Source organism: Fringilla coelebs, assembly GCF_963513975.1.
Source record: "Fringilla coelebs genome assembly, chromosome: 25".
NCBI classification, from domain to species: Eukaryota; Metazoa; Chordata; class Aves; order Passeriformes; family Fringillidae; genus Fringilla; species Fringilla coelebs.
In genome coordinates, this window is record NC_140051.1 from 4,745,696 (window position 1) to 4,761,637 (window position 15,942).

General features: G+C 51.6%; 1 protein-coding gene across 2 annotated transcripts in view; it reads left to right on the top strand.

Moving 5' to 3' along the window:
• LOC311162911 (opioid-binding protein/cell adhesion molecule homolog) overlaps positions 1–15,942 on the top strand; it is a gene marked incomplete at its 3' end in the record, with an annotated part of 103,700 nt that overhangs the window by 77,976 nt on the left and 9,782 nt on the right. The window contains exons 2-6 of one of the 2 annotated variants that reach the window (XM_084221518.1): positions 4,784–5,016; positions 14,187–14,312; positions 14,595–14,741; positions 14,823–14,943; positions 15,766–15,917. In XM_084221518.1, the coding sequence (XP_084077644.1) occupies positions 4,784–5,016; positions 14,187–14,312; positions 14,595–14,741; positions 14,823–14,943; positions 15,766–15,917 (779 nt within the window). The remainder of the gene's footprint in view (positions 1–4,783; positions 5,017–14,186; positions 14,313–14,594; positions 14,742–14,822; positions 14,944–15,765; positions 15,918–15,942) is intronic. The other variant, XM_084221519.1, reaches the window with a different exon arrangement.

The following is a 15,942-nucleotide window of genomic DNA, read 5'->3' on the forward strand; positions in this document are numbered from 1 at the left end:
ATGGCAGTGAGGGAAGCTCAGGTGGCGCAGTCCTGCCCTCCGGAGCTGCCATGTGAGACCTGCCATCACGTGGCGCAGATGCCATTGTCCCTGCAGATAATGTGGCGGGTTGCATTGTTGGGAGAGGATTAGAGGAGCTGCAATGTTTTGATGGCCTGCTTCTCATTTGCATCTTGAACGAGGTGGGAGCCCAGCCAGGTTCTGTTCTTTTGTGTTTACTTCTGAGGAAATGTGTTTATTTCCGATGATTACAAATAAATCTCTTCTGCCTTTGCTCCAGCCGCCTAGAATAAAAAACATCCGGTGCCCCTTAACTGTGTAGCCAGGGTGAATATGGGAAGTGCAGGAGAAATCCCATTAGGAGTCCCTGGAAAATGTAATTAACAATTTCTTCTCAAAGACAAGGGTGTTTGTTCTGCCCCTGTGGCAGGTATTTTTGGTTGGAAGTTTCTCAGGGTGAAGCATCACCTGGTCGCTGTCGAGGGGCTTCACTCCCAATCTGGGTGAGCTATTTTAGCCGCTGAAAACTGGGTCAGCTGGCAAGTTTGCAACTGGTTTTGGCATCTCCATTTGTCATCCTGACGAGACATGTTACCTACAGGAGAGAGAAGCAGTTTGGGGTTGAAGGGCCATAGAGGAGTTTAAAAGTGGAGCATTGTTGGTTTGAGCAAGGAAACAGGAGAGGTTTGAATCCTAGAATCATCAAATATTCTCACCTGGAAGGGACACACAAGGATTATTAAGTCCATGTCCTGGCTGTGCACTGGACAACCCCAAAAGTCCCACCATGTGCCCAAACAAATGGACAACAAATTTGGGTTGATCCATCCCCCCAGCCTTTTGGCATGGTCAGGGACTGGTGGTGTTGGCCCTTCATGTCCCCTGGGTTTCTTAGGATGTGCATCAACATTTTGGGGTCCCATGTATCCCATTCCTCAGAATATTTTGCACCCATGCAGAAGGTTTTGCAAGACTTACTGTATGGCTCCAACTCTTTTTTTTTTTTTTTTTTGCTGTTTATCCATCCAAATTACTGCCAGAAAACTTGTACTGATCCTCGACACAGTATTTCCCTCATTATGGGGGAGGCACTGAGGGCAGCCCCAGGCTTCTTCCTCATGTTCAGCCAAGTCAGCAGTGCAGGAAAGGTCTGTGACGTGGCCAGAGAAGGCAGGGGATGGAGGTGGAGGGTGTTATGGCTCAACCCACACGTAGGAGAGGCACTGTCAGTGCTCATTGATGGGGCTGGGAAGGAGCCTGCGGTGGGAGCTGTGTGGGGTCTCTCCTAATAGAGGCAGGAGGAGGGAGACGGGCACTGTGGGCCACCACACACAAAGAGCATGTCAGCAGAGCTATCTGTATTGTTGACACTAAGTGAAATAATTCCACGGCAAACTTCAAAATTAGCATTTAAGAATGAGGAATGGGGGCAATTAGAGGGGAAGCAGCGCAGCGCCGGTGCCCCCAGCTCCCACCCTCATGCATCTTCTCACGCTTCTGAGTTCAGGTTCATCACCCTCATCTCTGGTGGAGCACTGGGATCCCTGCAGCAGCTCTTGTCCTCCTGCAGAGTGAGGGGATCAGTATGGGTCTCAGGAGATGAGGCCCTTGAGAGCCCACGTGTATCATTGTGAACACTGTGGGGGCCAGAGCTCCAGCAAAGCCTGGCATCCAATGCTCCCCAGCCACTCTGGAGGAGAGCAGCAGTGCTTGGAGGCAGCTGAAGGGTTACAGATGGTGAAAAGTCTCTGCTCAGAGGCAATGAGGCTGTAAGCGGGATGCAGAGATGGAGGAGCTGATGGCACTGGTCACATTGTGCAAAGAAGGGATGCATGGGGGAGCTGGGATGCAGCATGTGCTGGGGGCTGCTGATATCATTCCCGAGATATTCCCCCTGCCTTGCTGATGGGCTTTCTCCAGGTGAACTGCAGAGCCAGGATAAGTCTATTTCCCTCCCACGTGACAGGCACTTTATTGTCTTTTGTCCCTTCTGGACTCTTAAGGCAGTTTCTGGAGATGGATACGGTGCCTTCAGGAAACTGTTAATGGGGGTTTGTCTTTGGTTTTAATTAGATCCCTTCAAGGGAAAACCTCCTGGCCTGCTTTATTATCCAGCTTTGTCAGAGCTTGTCTGCTTTATCTAAACACTTTGCAGAAGTCTCTTTACCTGTTTGCTTACTGGAGACATTATCATAATCCTGGTCAATTGGAAATGGGGAGCAAAGACGGCTCAGCAGACAAGCGAGTGCCGTCAGCTTAGCCGCTAATGAAGATCACTTTCCCAGACAGGTAAAGAAGCTGATGAGGTGATCCTTGTGCCAGAGTATCCATCAGTACTCTCTTTGTAGTGCCAATTGCCAGGGCACAGGAAAACTGGTGGTGGGAAAGTGAAGTTAGCTGAGAAGGTGCCTCCAGAAATGCCATGTGCTCTGTGCCAGCTGATAGATGGGGCTTTTCTGCTGGTGGTGGTTCTGGCACATTCCCAGGCAGCACAGGAGGGCTGTTTTTTTGTCTGACTGTCTGTAGCTTCAGGGGACGGTCTGGGCTTCTGTGGAGAGGAGCGTGATGCTGCACAAAGCCAAAGGCACTTGGTCCTAAATTTGCTATTGAGTGGCAGTGACTGAAGAGTGGGCTGGAGGGATGGGAAGGAGAAGACTTTACCTCCTTGCTCTTGGCATGGGTTTGCTACAGAGGTCTCCAAGTTGATGCTTCCTGCTCGTTTCAAGCGATTTTGAGGGCAGTACCAGTCACCAGCACCATGGACAAGGCAGGGTGATGCTGTCCTTGCCCTCCCTCCTGTGAGTGTGTCCACCTGGGGCATCCCTGGGTCCTCATGCAGCGCAGCTCTGTGATGTAAGTGTGTGCTGTAAATGCAGAATGAACAACCCCAGTTCTCAGGTGTCCTGTACCAGCCCCAGATCTCCTCGGGAAGCACATCCCATATGCACCAGCCAAAGCTGGGCAGCAGCAGTCGAACGTACTCAGTGCCGACACGAGCGTCTCATCCCTGTCACTTCAAACCCGAGTCCTTGTGCTTCACCCCTAATGAGGGGACCCGAGAGTACCTCGCAGGGCTGTAGTCTGGATATTTATATGAGCGCAGACATGCAAGTTGTCTGTTTTACATATTGCTGCCCTGATTTTTCAGTGCACGCAATGAATAATTTACAGAAGCCGTGTGTAAGTATCTCTTTATTATTCATTATAATGAAGTGAGACAGCAGTAATAGTCCACTAGACTGGAATCCCCCAGGGCCGAACTTTACTCGGCTGCGCTTAGCTCTCCCCCAGTTAATTTGAAGGAAGAGAGGGCTCGGCTTCCTGACAAGGACAATGCTGTCTGCCGGCACAAGGCTGCCCTGGTCCGGCAGAGCCGAGCTGGCGCCAGGGCACGTGTGACACCAGGCAGGCTCCCCTCGTGCCGGCGGTGCCGCGGCAGGCGCGGAGCGCCATCCGTCTTTCCCGGCGTCCATACGTGATGTGGCTGGCAGAGACATACAGCTCCTGCAAGGGGAAAATTACTTGTTTGCAGGAGAATATATGGCTCTTTCCTCTGAACCGAGCACCCGGGGGGACCCTCAAACATGCCAAGTATCGCCCCTTCCCTGCGCCCGATTAATAATCTCGATCGAGGTGATGCTCTGCAATCTCAGCAAGGGAGGCATATAACACCCCCAGAGCCTGGGCAGGAGAGGCACTGCAATGGGGATGAGGACAGGAACAGCCTCCCAGCTGCTCTCTGAATTTACAGGCATGTGGAGAGGGACTCGCACGAGTTCCTTGATTGACTGTAGGTGCCTTTTCCTACGATCTTGGCTGCACAAAGCTGTGGCAGGTCTGTCACTGCTGGCACTAGCTCACGTCTAGCTTCATTTTCCCTTCTTTTTCCTCCTGCCAAGAGAAAGCTTCCCTAGCCTGGTCCTCAGGTGGCAAAGGTGAAGTTCCCAAGGAATGCTGGGCTCCTAATTTAACCAAATGCTCAGAGCTTTCGCTGCAGATACCATGGCAGCAGCAGAGAAGGCCACAAGTAGATAGATGGAGAAGAATCTATCAAAGAACATGAAAAAGCCATGTTTTCCAGGAACATTTTAATTCCCTTCCCCCCCATCCCATTCTTTGCCAAGTGTAACTCAGCGCCGTGGACCGGAGCTGCTGAGCTCCTGCACGTCTCAGAGCAGGGAGGGTGGGAGCCAGGCAGGAAATAAATAATGGAAACGACCGCGTTGTGTTTTCAAGGCACTTGTAGGATTTACAGCTGCTTATCCAAATGTTCCCTTCCCCATGTGCTGGCTTGGCTGTCTCCGGCTGTTTCTCTTCTTCCCCTCTCCCTGTGTGTGTGCTGTGGCCCCTGTCCCCAGCAGTGGGGGTGTTTATCACCCCGGGGATGGCTCGAGGGCTGTGCCGACAAGCTGAACTGTCAGCACATTTTACAGCTTCATCTGGAATTCTCAGTGCACAGCAAAGGCAAGGGGGGCTGTGGAGGTGGGTGAGAAGAGATGGTCTGCCTGGCTTGCAGAGGTCAAACAATGGAAATTTTGTCTGTAGTTCCCCAGTTGTGTGTAAAAGAAAAAGGGAGGTTTTATTTCTGGCAAACCCACTGTTCATATGAAATCTCTCGTGATGGGCGATGTGGAAACAGGGAGCACGGCCTCAGCATGCAGCATCTCCATGCTGGCAGAGCTGGGGAGCCACCTTCCCATCCTGCTCCCATCCCTTTCTGTGACTGGGGATGCTCTGTGTGTGTCCTGTTCCAGCTGTGTGACCCTCTGTGTGTCCCCTCCAGGTGTACTGTGGATGACCGGGTCACGCGGGTAGCGTGGCTGAACCGCAGCACCATCCTGTATGCCGGCAATGACAAGTGGTCTATAGACAACCGTGTGGTCATCCTGTCCAACACCAAGACCCAGTACAGCATCAAGATACACAACGTGGACATATACGATGAGGGCCCCTACACCTGCTCTGTGCAGACAGACAATCACCCCAAGACTTCACGCGTCCATCTCATCGTGCAAGGTAGGTCTCAACGTGCCTCATGCTGTTACGGGATGGTTTGGTCTGGAAGGCTGCCTGGACTTGGGAAAGGTTTGGAAGCCCTCTTGGTATCGAGCTGGAGCTGCTTCAGAGATTACATGGCATGGGAACGGTGGTGTGGACAGGTGCCCAGCATGCCAGGGAGGAGATGAGCGTGCATTGTCTCAGCCTTGCTGGGTTGTACAGTTGTCACATGGGGCAGAGGACAGCTGAGAACTGGCAATGGGGCTGCTGAGCTCTTCTTTATTCCCCCTTTGCCTGTCCGTGCTGTGAATTTAACCTGTCTCCACTGCTTGGAACTATGTTGCTCAGCTCGCTCCATCAGGGATTTGTTAGTAAGGTGCTCAAGCACGTGTTTGAAGATGCTTCAGGAGAGCCAAAAGCAACGTGCTGCCAGGCACAGAGGAGAAGCAGCTCCCAGCAGCACAAGGCTCCGTGCTTTTGGGAGAGAGGTTGAAATCTCTGTGGGGCCATGAAGGGCTCTTGGCACTGGGCTTCATAAGCAAGTGTATTAATATAGCAGATGCTGTTGGGCTGCAAAGCAGTCTTCTGAGGCTGTTCTGATGGGGGGATCCAGGTGCTGGCAGATCAGAGGGACCAGTAGCTCTCTGATGGATGCTGTCTCTGGATTCTTGCGGCTTTGCACCAGCTACTGGCTTTTGTCCGGTCTCTAGATTAATTTTTCAGAGTTAGTGTTAGTTCAGGTTAGATAAAGATAATGAAAGTTTCCTAATCCTCTTAAAGAAGATTTATTTGGCTGAGTAGAAAGCTCTCGGAATACAATAAAGCGTGTATAAAACCAGGACCTAATCTTTCCTTTAATTTCAAACAGCTGATGGGTATTGATTTTGCAATGAGCAAATCTGAAAACTTTCTCAGCCTCGACACGTCTCTGAGAAGCCCCCAACAGAGTTATGTATGTATTTATGTACCCTTCTCATTGGCTAGAGGCAGGGGTTGATTGTGGTCACCCATCCAACAGGTTTTCCTGCCTGGTGGTTGTGGGAGTGTGTTGGGAAACCCCAGATTGTGTGCACCAGTCTGTGGTGAAGAAGGGGAGTGCTCACCTCGGGAGGAGGGGAGAGGAGATCCACTGGAAGCATCCCTCCATCCCCTTGTTCAGAGCTGTCCCTCTCCTCCTTTTCGAGCTGTGTGCAAGCTGTCCATCTGTGAGGTTTAATCTGTTTATCCTGTCTGCTCTCTAATCGTGCTAATCCATCCAGTCAACAGCGGTGAAGTATCCGAGTGCTTTGCACCTAATGAAATCAGGTGAACTGGCGGCAGTGCTCAGCACCCGCTGCCCTCACCCCTTTCTCAGGGTGATGCAGGCACCTGCCAGGCACAGCCCGGTGAAGGTGAGAGAGAGTTTGTGTCCAGAGTGATGGTCTGGTGGTGAGAAATTCCTGACTGTGCTGGGGAAGGGTTTTTTTCCTGGTGTGAGCAAGTCCTGTTGAATTGCTCCCACCACAGCGATGACTGTGGTTCTCAGCAGTGTCACTTCTGCACAGCTGGAGGGAAGCATGAGAGGAACTGGGGGTGCAGGCATAGGTCAAGTGGTCCATGCTGAGCAGTGTCTGTACTTCCCTTTCAATGAGTTAAGCTCAAACCACATGGTTTGCCCAGCTGAGAAAATCTATCTGTAGGCGCCTTTGATGGTGGTGATGAGAGAGGCAAATCCTCCTGTGCTCTGTTCCTGGTTCAGCCTGAGGAAGAAAAGCTTTTGGGGAGATGCCATAGCAGCCATCCAGTATCTGGAGGAGCCTACAAAGAAGTCAAGAGGGAGTCTTCATCAGGAATTGTAGTTAAAAGGAATAATGGGCACAAACTGAAAGAGAGGAAAATTAGGCTTGATGTAAACTAGAAATTCCTTACTGTGAGGGTGGGCAGGCCCTGGCACAGGTTTCCCAGAGAAGCTGTGGCTGCCCCATCCCTCGAAGTGTTCGAGGTCAGGTTGGACCAACCTAGTCTAGTGGAAGGTGTCCCTACCCATGGCAGGGGATGGGAACAAGATGATCTTTAATGTCACTTCTGATCCAAGCCATTCTATCATTCAGCTCCACTGCAGTTCCTTAGTGGCTAAATTGTGATTTTTGTGAGGGTGAACAACAGCAGTCCTTTGCCTAGTGCTAGGAGGAAAGGAATGATTTTCCAAAGATGGATTTAGTCCTGGCTGTTCCTGCAAGCAGAGCACGCACTTTACAGGGATGGGAGCAAAGCCCTGTTTCTGGCCTCAAAATTGAGGTTTAGGTCTGTCCTCTGTGCTTGCCCTCACTGTGCCAGCAGGATGCCAAACAAGCAGAAATGGCCATTTAGCAACTATATTCAGGTCAATTAATTTCTATTTGTATTTTGCAAAACTATAAGTTGGCCGGAGAGAGTATTGATTCTTTGTGCCCGTGTTCAATTGGGTTTTAATTGTGCTACTGAGGGGCCTGGCCTTCCCTCCCAGCAACCCAGCAATAAATCTGCCAGGGAATCGCCGTCAACAGTAAATGTGTCTCTTAGTAGCACTATTAATATGTCTCTTGCATTGGTTCATTGCAACAGCCGTTAACAGGGTTTATAAGAGCGTAGATGGCAGGAAGCCAGAGTGGTTTTTTTGTCTCCCTTTTCCTCTTTTTGTCAGGAGCTGCCTCGTGACAGAGGGATGGATGCTTTCAGAGATAGATGCGGTGTTTATGGCACGCTGGTGTGTTCTGGGGAGAGTTTGGGATGAAGAGAGAACAGGCATTTAAGCCCATATAAGCAGAAGATGAGCCACCCTGTCTTCCTCTTGTCATAAAGGCTGGAGTGGAGCAGAAGTGGGGTGGACCTTGGTGAGCCCTCCTGCCTATGGGATTAGCAGTGTAAAGGCCAGCTCTCAAAAAGGATGAGAGGGGGAGAGCCCCTGGGAGGTGCAGGCTTGCAAGGAGAGGCTGGGAGACCTTCATGGCATCATGCTGCAGGATGGTTTTTGGAGTGAGGAGTGTGGTAGGCAGGCACAGCCCTTCCTTCATGGCTTGGGCTGCTTCAGGTTGTACTTCAGTCTGAAATGCGGAGCTCAAGGTCAGTGTTTTGGTGGAGGCTGTGAGCTTGAAATCCCTTCTGGTGGAGATTTTGGTGGTGAACATTGGTACTGGCCATCCCTACCTGACAGTGGTCATTGGTATTTCTCAGATGTTCCTGATTAATTTAAAGAACCCTTCCCTGTACTGCCTTAATTCTACTCACCATCTGAAGCCTCTCCCAGCTGTTGGCATTGTTTCTCTTTTTTCTGGTTGGCACAATCTTTTCTGTCTTGGTGTTTGCTGCTTTCCTTGCCCTGAGAACCAGGACCGGTTTTGAAGGGCCATGGCCTTTGTTTATGGGTTGTGGTTGTGTGTTGTGCTATCCAAATGCACCTAGGGATGCTCTCCTGCAGCTGGTCCTGTGTGTCACTTGCCACCTCTCAAAGCAGCACCAGTGCAGATGTAGCTTCTCCATGAGTGTTTTAAAACCAAACTGAGACTTTTATTTTTCCCTTGTGATAACAACTGGCTCCTTAGGGCTCTCAAAGGGCCATCCCCCCCCTCCCACCAAGCCACCTCCATGGAGATCTTTTTCTCCAAAGAGAAAAGGTTGGATGAAAAGTTGCAGCCAGACCCCTATATCAACCTTCCTTCCTCCCTGAAGAGGAAGAGGATGGGCAAGAGAGTGAAAACAGCGAAATGAGGGTGATGCAGGATCAATGTGATAGTGAATTCAAAGACAAAGCAGCCCAAAGAAAATCTGGAAGGAATAGCAAAGTTTGAAGAAGGAAGCAACTAGAGGAGGAAAAAACACAAAATAAAAAAAGGATGAGAAGAAAAACCCAGAGTCCCTAGAACAAAGGAAAGAGAGAAGGAAATGTGTGCACACAGAAAAGCACCAAAAGGGCATCAAAAGGGCAGGAGGCAGCAAAGGGGAGAAATGAAAGAGCAATGAAAGAGTGAGGGCAGGGAGAAGGGGAAGGTCTGGAAGGAGGAAGAGTCAGACTGGCAGGCAGAAAACAGCACACACTGCCCAGACAGGAACAGCCACTGTCCCTAAAGTGCCTGCCGTGATGTGCCAACCCAAAATCTGGATGGGAGAATGGGAAAGGGACAGGATGGGGTCCACCTGACAGCATCCGTGGGCTCCCAGTCTCAAAGCTGCCTGAAACTGGTGAAAAGGAGCCATCGGGATGTGCCACAGGGACCAGCAGCAACAGATGATTAATTACTGCAAAAAAACAAAACTGGAGAAGAGGAGGGAGAACTGGTGAAGTTGTTTCCCCATTATATTTCCGAACAGAAAGAGCGTTTTAGCTTGCGCACAAATAGCTCCCTGGGAAGCACTCTCACTTCCTAATTGTTCATAAATTTACTGACAGGTGGTTACACAGTAGGTATAACACTGCGAGTTTCGGTTTTATTGCTTTCCCTGTCTCAACATGAAAACTTGGAGAAAAAGGATGCACTGCAAGCAGTCAGGTGACTCCACCTGGAAAAGGGTGCTCAGTGCCTGTATTTAATTTTTGCCATGTTCCTTGCTGTAAATCCCACAGAGATCCCACAGAGTGTGTTTTACTGGGGCAGTGCTGTGAAAAAAGTGTGTTCAAGACCTCAAGCAAAGGGAAAAGGAAGATATTACCAAAATGGAGTGCCTGTAGAAAATGTGAGGCCATGACATGCAGCTCACTTGGCAGGGAAATTTGACAAAAATCATTTTGTTGACCAAACTGTAGCTTTTAGAAGTGCTTAATCCATTATCTCAATAAAATCAGCTCTGATGAGCCTCTCAGGCAGGGCTGTCACCAGAGTGGTTCGATCAAAGATGATCATCATCGCTGCTGAGAAGCAACATGTTGTTAAAACTCTTGATGTCACCTCCTTGCCCCAGTCACTTCCCCTGTGGGAACACTGAGGTGCATTTTCACATGGTTACCCTGTGTGTGTCCTTGCAGGTATCTCCTGCACCACAAAAGCAATGAGCTGGAGAGAGTGAAAACACCCATTTCCCTCTGCCAGCCGGGAGCTGGCTCTCAGGTGCCCCATTTAAGGCCATCAGCCCCAGACAGGAGCTGTTCTAGGGAAGGTCTCATATTGCTGGTGCCTTCAGCAGACACACAGGGACTGGAGGAGGCCCCGGTGCCACCCTGCTGTGCTTCTCATCAGTGAGGGAGATGGAAGGCACAGGCAAAATGTGAATTTTCAGCATATTTGCCTCCTTTGTGCTGACTTTCTGTACGCTAATGAGACCTTGCACAGTGACACCTCTGACAGCCCCATCCTGCCTGTGCCGGGGAGGCTTGTGCAGAGCTGGAGATGCCTGGGGCTATAGGCAGCTGGGGTGCTGGGAAGGGAGGCAGTGTCATTTCCTGCAGGCATCCAACCCCTGCTAGGGTGACAGTCCCTCTCCCTGTTGGTGACAGCATCACCTGTCACAGGACACAGCTGGACGCTGCAGCTGCAGAGGTGAGGGAGCTGCATGAATCCTGCATCTCCCCAAAATAGGAGATGTGTGAGAGGGGATGGAAAGGGAGGTGCCAGGGCAGAAACACAATGTGCTATAGGTGTGACAATGTCCACGGAGGATTCAGAGCTCCGAAGATGAGCTGTGCCTCTCTGCTGTCCCTGTGGGGACCTGTCCCCCAAGTAGGGGTGGACAAGTGGCTGTTGCCTGGCAGTTTGAAGAACCCATAGTTATCCATCATCTCCCCTTATCAGCAGCGTAGGAAGACATCTCTTTTAATGGATTAGGAGCTAATGATGTGGAGGAGGGACATCAGTTGCATGTGTCAGCCACTGTGCTCATGCAGGCTCTCCGCTCCGAGGCGTGCAGCAGTAATGATCTGGCAGCTAAAAATAATCCAGGGCCACGGCGGCGAGTGGCTCCGGCAGGGATGGGCGCTCCGGAGCGGCCGGGGATGAGTCAGCCGGCACACGGTCGTGTGCGTCACCGTCATGTGCAGCCTCTGATCACGCAGCCATTCCCGAGGTGCTGTTTGTTCCCCGCGTGCTTCAGCGGGGAAGAGTCGTCTCTGCAGGCAGTGACCATCCCTCCTCACGCTTGGACGTCTGGTAGTGGCTCTCCAGGTCTGAGCTTTCCCGTTGCTTTTGTCCCCAGATGGGACGATGAGTGCAAAGCTACCCCTGGTTCCCTGAGCAGCTGGTAGGTTGGAAGTGGGGAGAGTCACAGAGATATCCCGAGTATTGCACAGGACATGGCAGTGTCACCAAGGTGTGATCCCATGGCCAGCCCCATAGGGCCCAGTCTGTGAGGTGAGGGGAGGCATGGCACCTCACAGTCCCCACAGATGGTGGCAGGCATGCCCAGGCCCCATGGAGAGCGTGGATTGGTGCACCAGGCAGTGCAGGTCTCAAGTGGTAAAGGATGGAGATAAATCACAGGCTTATTGTTATTGAATTTAGTGGCATCGCTTTCACATTCAATTTCTCTCGCCGGCTTTCCGAACAAACAAGAAATTACAGTGCAAATGTATTTTTTGGCTTACCAAACCTTATGCATTAACTTCCCTGTGATTAATATTACGCAGGGCTGACGAAACCCTCTGCGCGCTGCTCGGCGCTCCGGTGAGACCATGCTGCTTGTCGCTTCCTCAGGATTTATTCTTTATCCAATTTGCTTATAGTTGTAGACTTCTGTGAGGAAGGACTGTGGATAAAAGGGGATAGAGATGGTGTTCTGCCCTGTTTTTCTCACTGCAGCTGTATAGAGCAGAGGGAGGGAAATGCAGAGCACCAAAGGTAATTCAGGGAAAGATGCTGTCAGCAGGTAAAGGACTAGGAACAGCGCCCGCAGTCATGCTGGAGGGCTGCAAGGTATTAGCAAGGCTGCCTGACCTGGGAGGGGACCAAGAGAAATCTATGGGTTTGGGAGAGCCTTTGGACTCCACACCCAGCACCAATCCCAAGCTGTCACCACCTTGAGACAAGGCAGCAGTAGGATGTGCTTGTCAGGGCAGCCATGCCTTGGCCATGCCTATGTCATGGTATTGCCAGGGTGTGGCTGAGGGCTGGTTTTATCCACATGTCATATTTGCCATCAAATTCACCCTGCCTGCATCCCTAAGTGGCCCTAGTTTCCACCCGCTCCTCCCATGGCAAACCAGCATGTCCTTGAGACACCATCCTTGACAGCCCAGTCAGTGGGATCTATAAAAATGTAATCAAGGTCCTTTGATGCCCTTCTCCAAGTCCTGGTAACCTCGTAGGCAACGATTGCAGTCGCAGGTATTGAGCTGCCCTGTGGGGTCCCCGTGCTGTCCATGGGTGTCCCTCCACTGCGTGTCCCTGCTGGCTCACAGGGACATTCCTGATTGGATTAGGGCGGGCAGTGGAAGCACGGCCGTGCTTCCCTGGCCTCTGGATGTTCAGGAAATGCAATTCCCCACTGTGAGACCTGCTGGCATGTCTGTGTCAACATCCTTTGCTAAGGGAAGGGATTTCAGGCTGATACATGGGTTTGTATGGCTTGGGGTTTTCCGAAAGGGAGCACTGGGACTGTAGTGGTTATGGGTAGTGGTAATTTTTTCCACAGGAGTGAAAGTGTTTCTGTGCCCAGGAGAGGGACAGGCTCACATCTGTGCCCAGAGCACCTATTTCTGCATCTCATTTTGTACTTGTGGTTTGGGACTCAGGGAACAGGAAAGGGATGTAAGCCTTGAACTGGAGGTATCTGGGAGGGCAAGGATAGAATGATGACTGTGAATTTGCTGTTGCCCTGCATCACACACCATTGCTCTAGTCCAGCATCTGCAGACAAAATCACACAAGGAAGAGACAGGCTGCCATCTGGAGCAGGGGTGGCATCCCAAGGTCTCAGCATCCCCTAATGATAGTGCTGTCATCTTGGACCAAAACTGCTCACGAGGAGGGCTGGTTTGCAGGGCTCAGGAGCAGATGAAAAATGCCCCAGTTGTGGGAACCTTTGTCCTGGATGTTCTTGTAGTTTTCAGATGCTCCTGGTACCAGTTTGAGGAGCTGTTACTGGAGGGTAGAGGTGCGAGGATGCTGGTAATATGGATTAGTGTTATCTTGTCTGAGTGAGGAAGGGCCATTTACAGCCTTCCTGCAGCTCATTGTGGCTGCACTGTCGGAGTTGGCCGGTTCTGCTCCGAGCGTTAACTACGTTTTCCAGCAGTTGCCGGCACACACTTTTCATTTTTGGATTGCTGCTTTCCCCTGAAGGACTCAGACAATCTCCCTCTGCTATAACAGACTGTACTTCTATATTAATGTGTCAAGTTGCTGGGAAATTTACTGCTTTGCAGAACCCATAGGGCTGCAGAGACCGCACCGCATCTTTGCCATGGCTCATCCTGCTGTGCCGCTTCTCCCACGCCAGGAGAGAGGAGAATCTCCCTGGGAGGGTGAGGAGAGCTTCCCTGGGGGTGCAAGAAGAGCCAGAAAGCCCCACTTTCCCTTGCAGGTAGTGCTGGTGCTGGCCACAGTCGTTTTCAGGTAGTTATCCTGGAATCCCAGCACTGCAGGAAAGCCCTGGGTGCAAGGGTTGGGCATCTAATGCCACTTGACCAGGGCTTTCATCATGTTCTGTGCTTGGGGAGGAGGCACAGGGCATCCTTTCTGGTATTGTAGGAATGGTGTTTCATTTGGGAAGGGTTGTTAAATATGGCCTCATTTACTCCCTAGGGTGCAGACCCTTTAGGGGGTTGTGTCCGACAGCCCAGAGTGCCAGGAAGCAGCATCGGCAAGTGAGCTTTAATTGCTTTTTGCCACGGCCAGGGATATTTATGGGTACGGAGATTGCCAAGTTATTTATTAGATGGAGTATCTGGGGATAGAGTAATATAAATCACCCTGGCCAGTATTGAAGGAGCAGACGCTCAGTAATTTAAACAGCTTTAATAAATATGCTAAAATATGAGCCTTGTCTCAGGCCATAACGAGAGCTGGTTGTCGGGGTCTAGGCCATGGAGTAGGGGGGCTGGCACAGTGAGTGGACCCCTCCACACCCCAGATCCATGCTTGGCTTCAGTCCTTGGTTTGGAGACATGGAATTGTTGACTGGGCAGGGCAATGGAGGGGACACCAGTGTCACACGATGGGACAGGTCTCATGGCTGGGCCCTCCCAGGTGCACCTGGCAAGCTGGTGTATTGATGGTGCCTTTGGTGGCCTTTATGTCTTGCAGTGCCCCCCCAGATTGTCAACATCTCGTCTGACATCACCGTGAACGAGGGCAGCAGTGTGACCCTCATGTGCCTGGCCTTTGGGAGACCGGAGCCCACCGTCACGTGGCGGCACCTCTCCGGGAAAGGTGAGCCCTTGCTTGGTGGAAGAACTGCCTGGGTCTGAGGAGGGGCCATCCTGGCCTGTGTGGGATGCATGGTTGTCCCCGTAGAGGTGGTCAGGGTGGCATTAAGGTGGCTTACAGTCAGAGGTGCTGACATTTTGCTGTGGCCTGGGATGGGGCTGAGGATGCTTGTCAAGAGCTTCCTGGGTGAAGGGGGTGCCAGATGCCCAGGCAGGGGGTGTCGGCACAGGGGCACAGGGAAGTTCCTGGTGTTGGTGTCCATGGGTGACAGTGCCACACGTTCAGCACATCCCCCAGGGCAGACCTTTGTGAGTGAGGACGAGTACCTGGAGATCACGGGCATCACACGGGAGCAGTCTGGGGAGTACGAATGCAGCGCCGTCAACGACGTGGCCGTCCCGGACGTGCGGAAAGTCAAAGTTACCGTCAACTGTGAGTGCAGGGCACAGGGGAATGAATGGTGGGGGGGTGGGTGCACGTGGGGCAGTGTGACGCAGCAAGATGTCTCTGCAGACCCGCCGTACATCTCCAACGCCAAGAACACGGGCGCCTCGGTGGGCCAGAAGGGCATCCTGCAGTGCGAGGCTTCGGCCGTCCCCGTGGCGGAGTTTCAGTGGTTCAAGGAGGACACCAGGTGAGGGGCTGCAGAGGGGGTGGAGGGTGGGAGGGTAGCCACAGCCTTGGGGTGACAAGGTGAGGAGGTAGAGGAGGGGTTACAGTGTCTGAGGCCATTATGTGGAAAAATATAGTATTTGCAGGGGTCCCCAACGAAGGAAGAATGATGAGGAGGACTCCATTGATATCAGAAGGCTAATTAATTACTTTATTATACTATATTATTCTATGCTATAATAGACTATATTACATTACATCTAAACTGAATCTGCCAAGCACTCAACCCTGCACACAACTGCACTCATCTCGTGACTGTCAGCTGACAGTCCTGACACACACACACGCTTGGCCCTGATAGGCCAAGGAAACAAAACACCATCACTTTGGGTAAACAATCTTGATATTGCATTCTACTTTGGCACAACACAGGCACAGCAGATGAGATAAGAATTGTGTTTTCTTTCTCTGATGTTCAGAGAATGTGAAACCCAGAAATATTCTTGGGAAGAATTGTGCCTTGCTTTTCTCTGTGAAGAGAAATGTGGCAACACAAAAAGGCTGGGCTCAGCTCGTTTTGGTGGGTGCTCAGGTAAGGGCTGAGGAAACCCAGAGTTGTTTCTCCCAGGGATGGTGGCTGTGGGACACAGGGGTCAGGTCAGGCTGGGTTATGGGATGGAGAGTGGAAGGGAGAGTTTGTGTTCAAAACTGGGATGCACAAGTCCAGTGGGGGAACATGTGGGTGTATAGTGGTGTTGGCTGGGGGGAAGCAAAGGGGTGCCCAGGGAGGGTAAGATCCACCCCAGCCCCGTTCTCCCAGCACTGCTATCGTGTTTCTTTGCAGGTTAGCAAACGGGCTGGAGGGGGTGCGGATTGAGAGCAAGGGCCGCCTGTCCACGCTGACCTTCTTCAACGTCTCGGAGAAGGACTACGGCAACTACACGTGTGTGGCCACGAACCAGCTGGGCAACACCAACGCCAGCATCATCCTCTACGGTAGGTGCCGGCTTTTTGCAGTAAG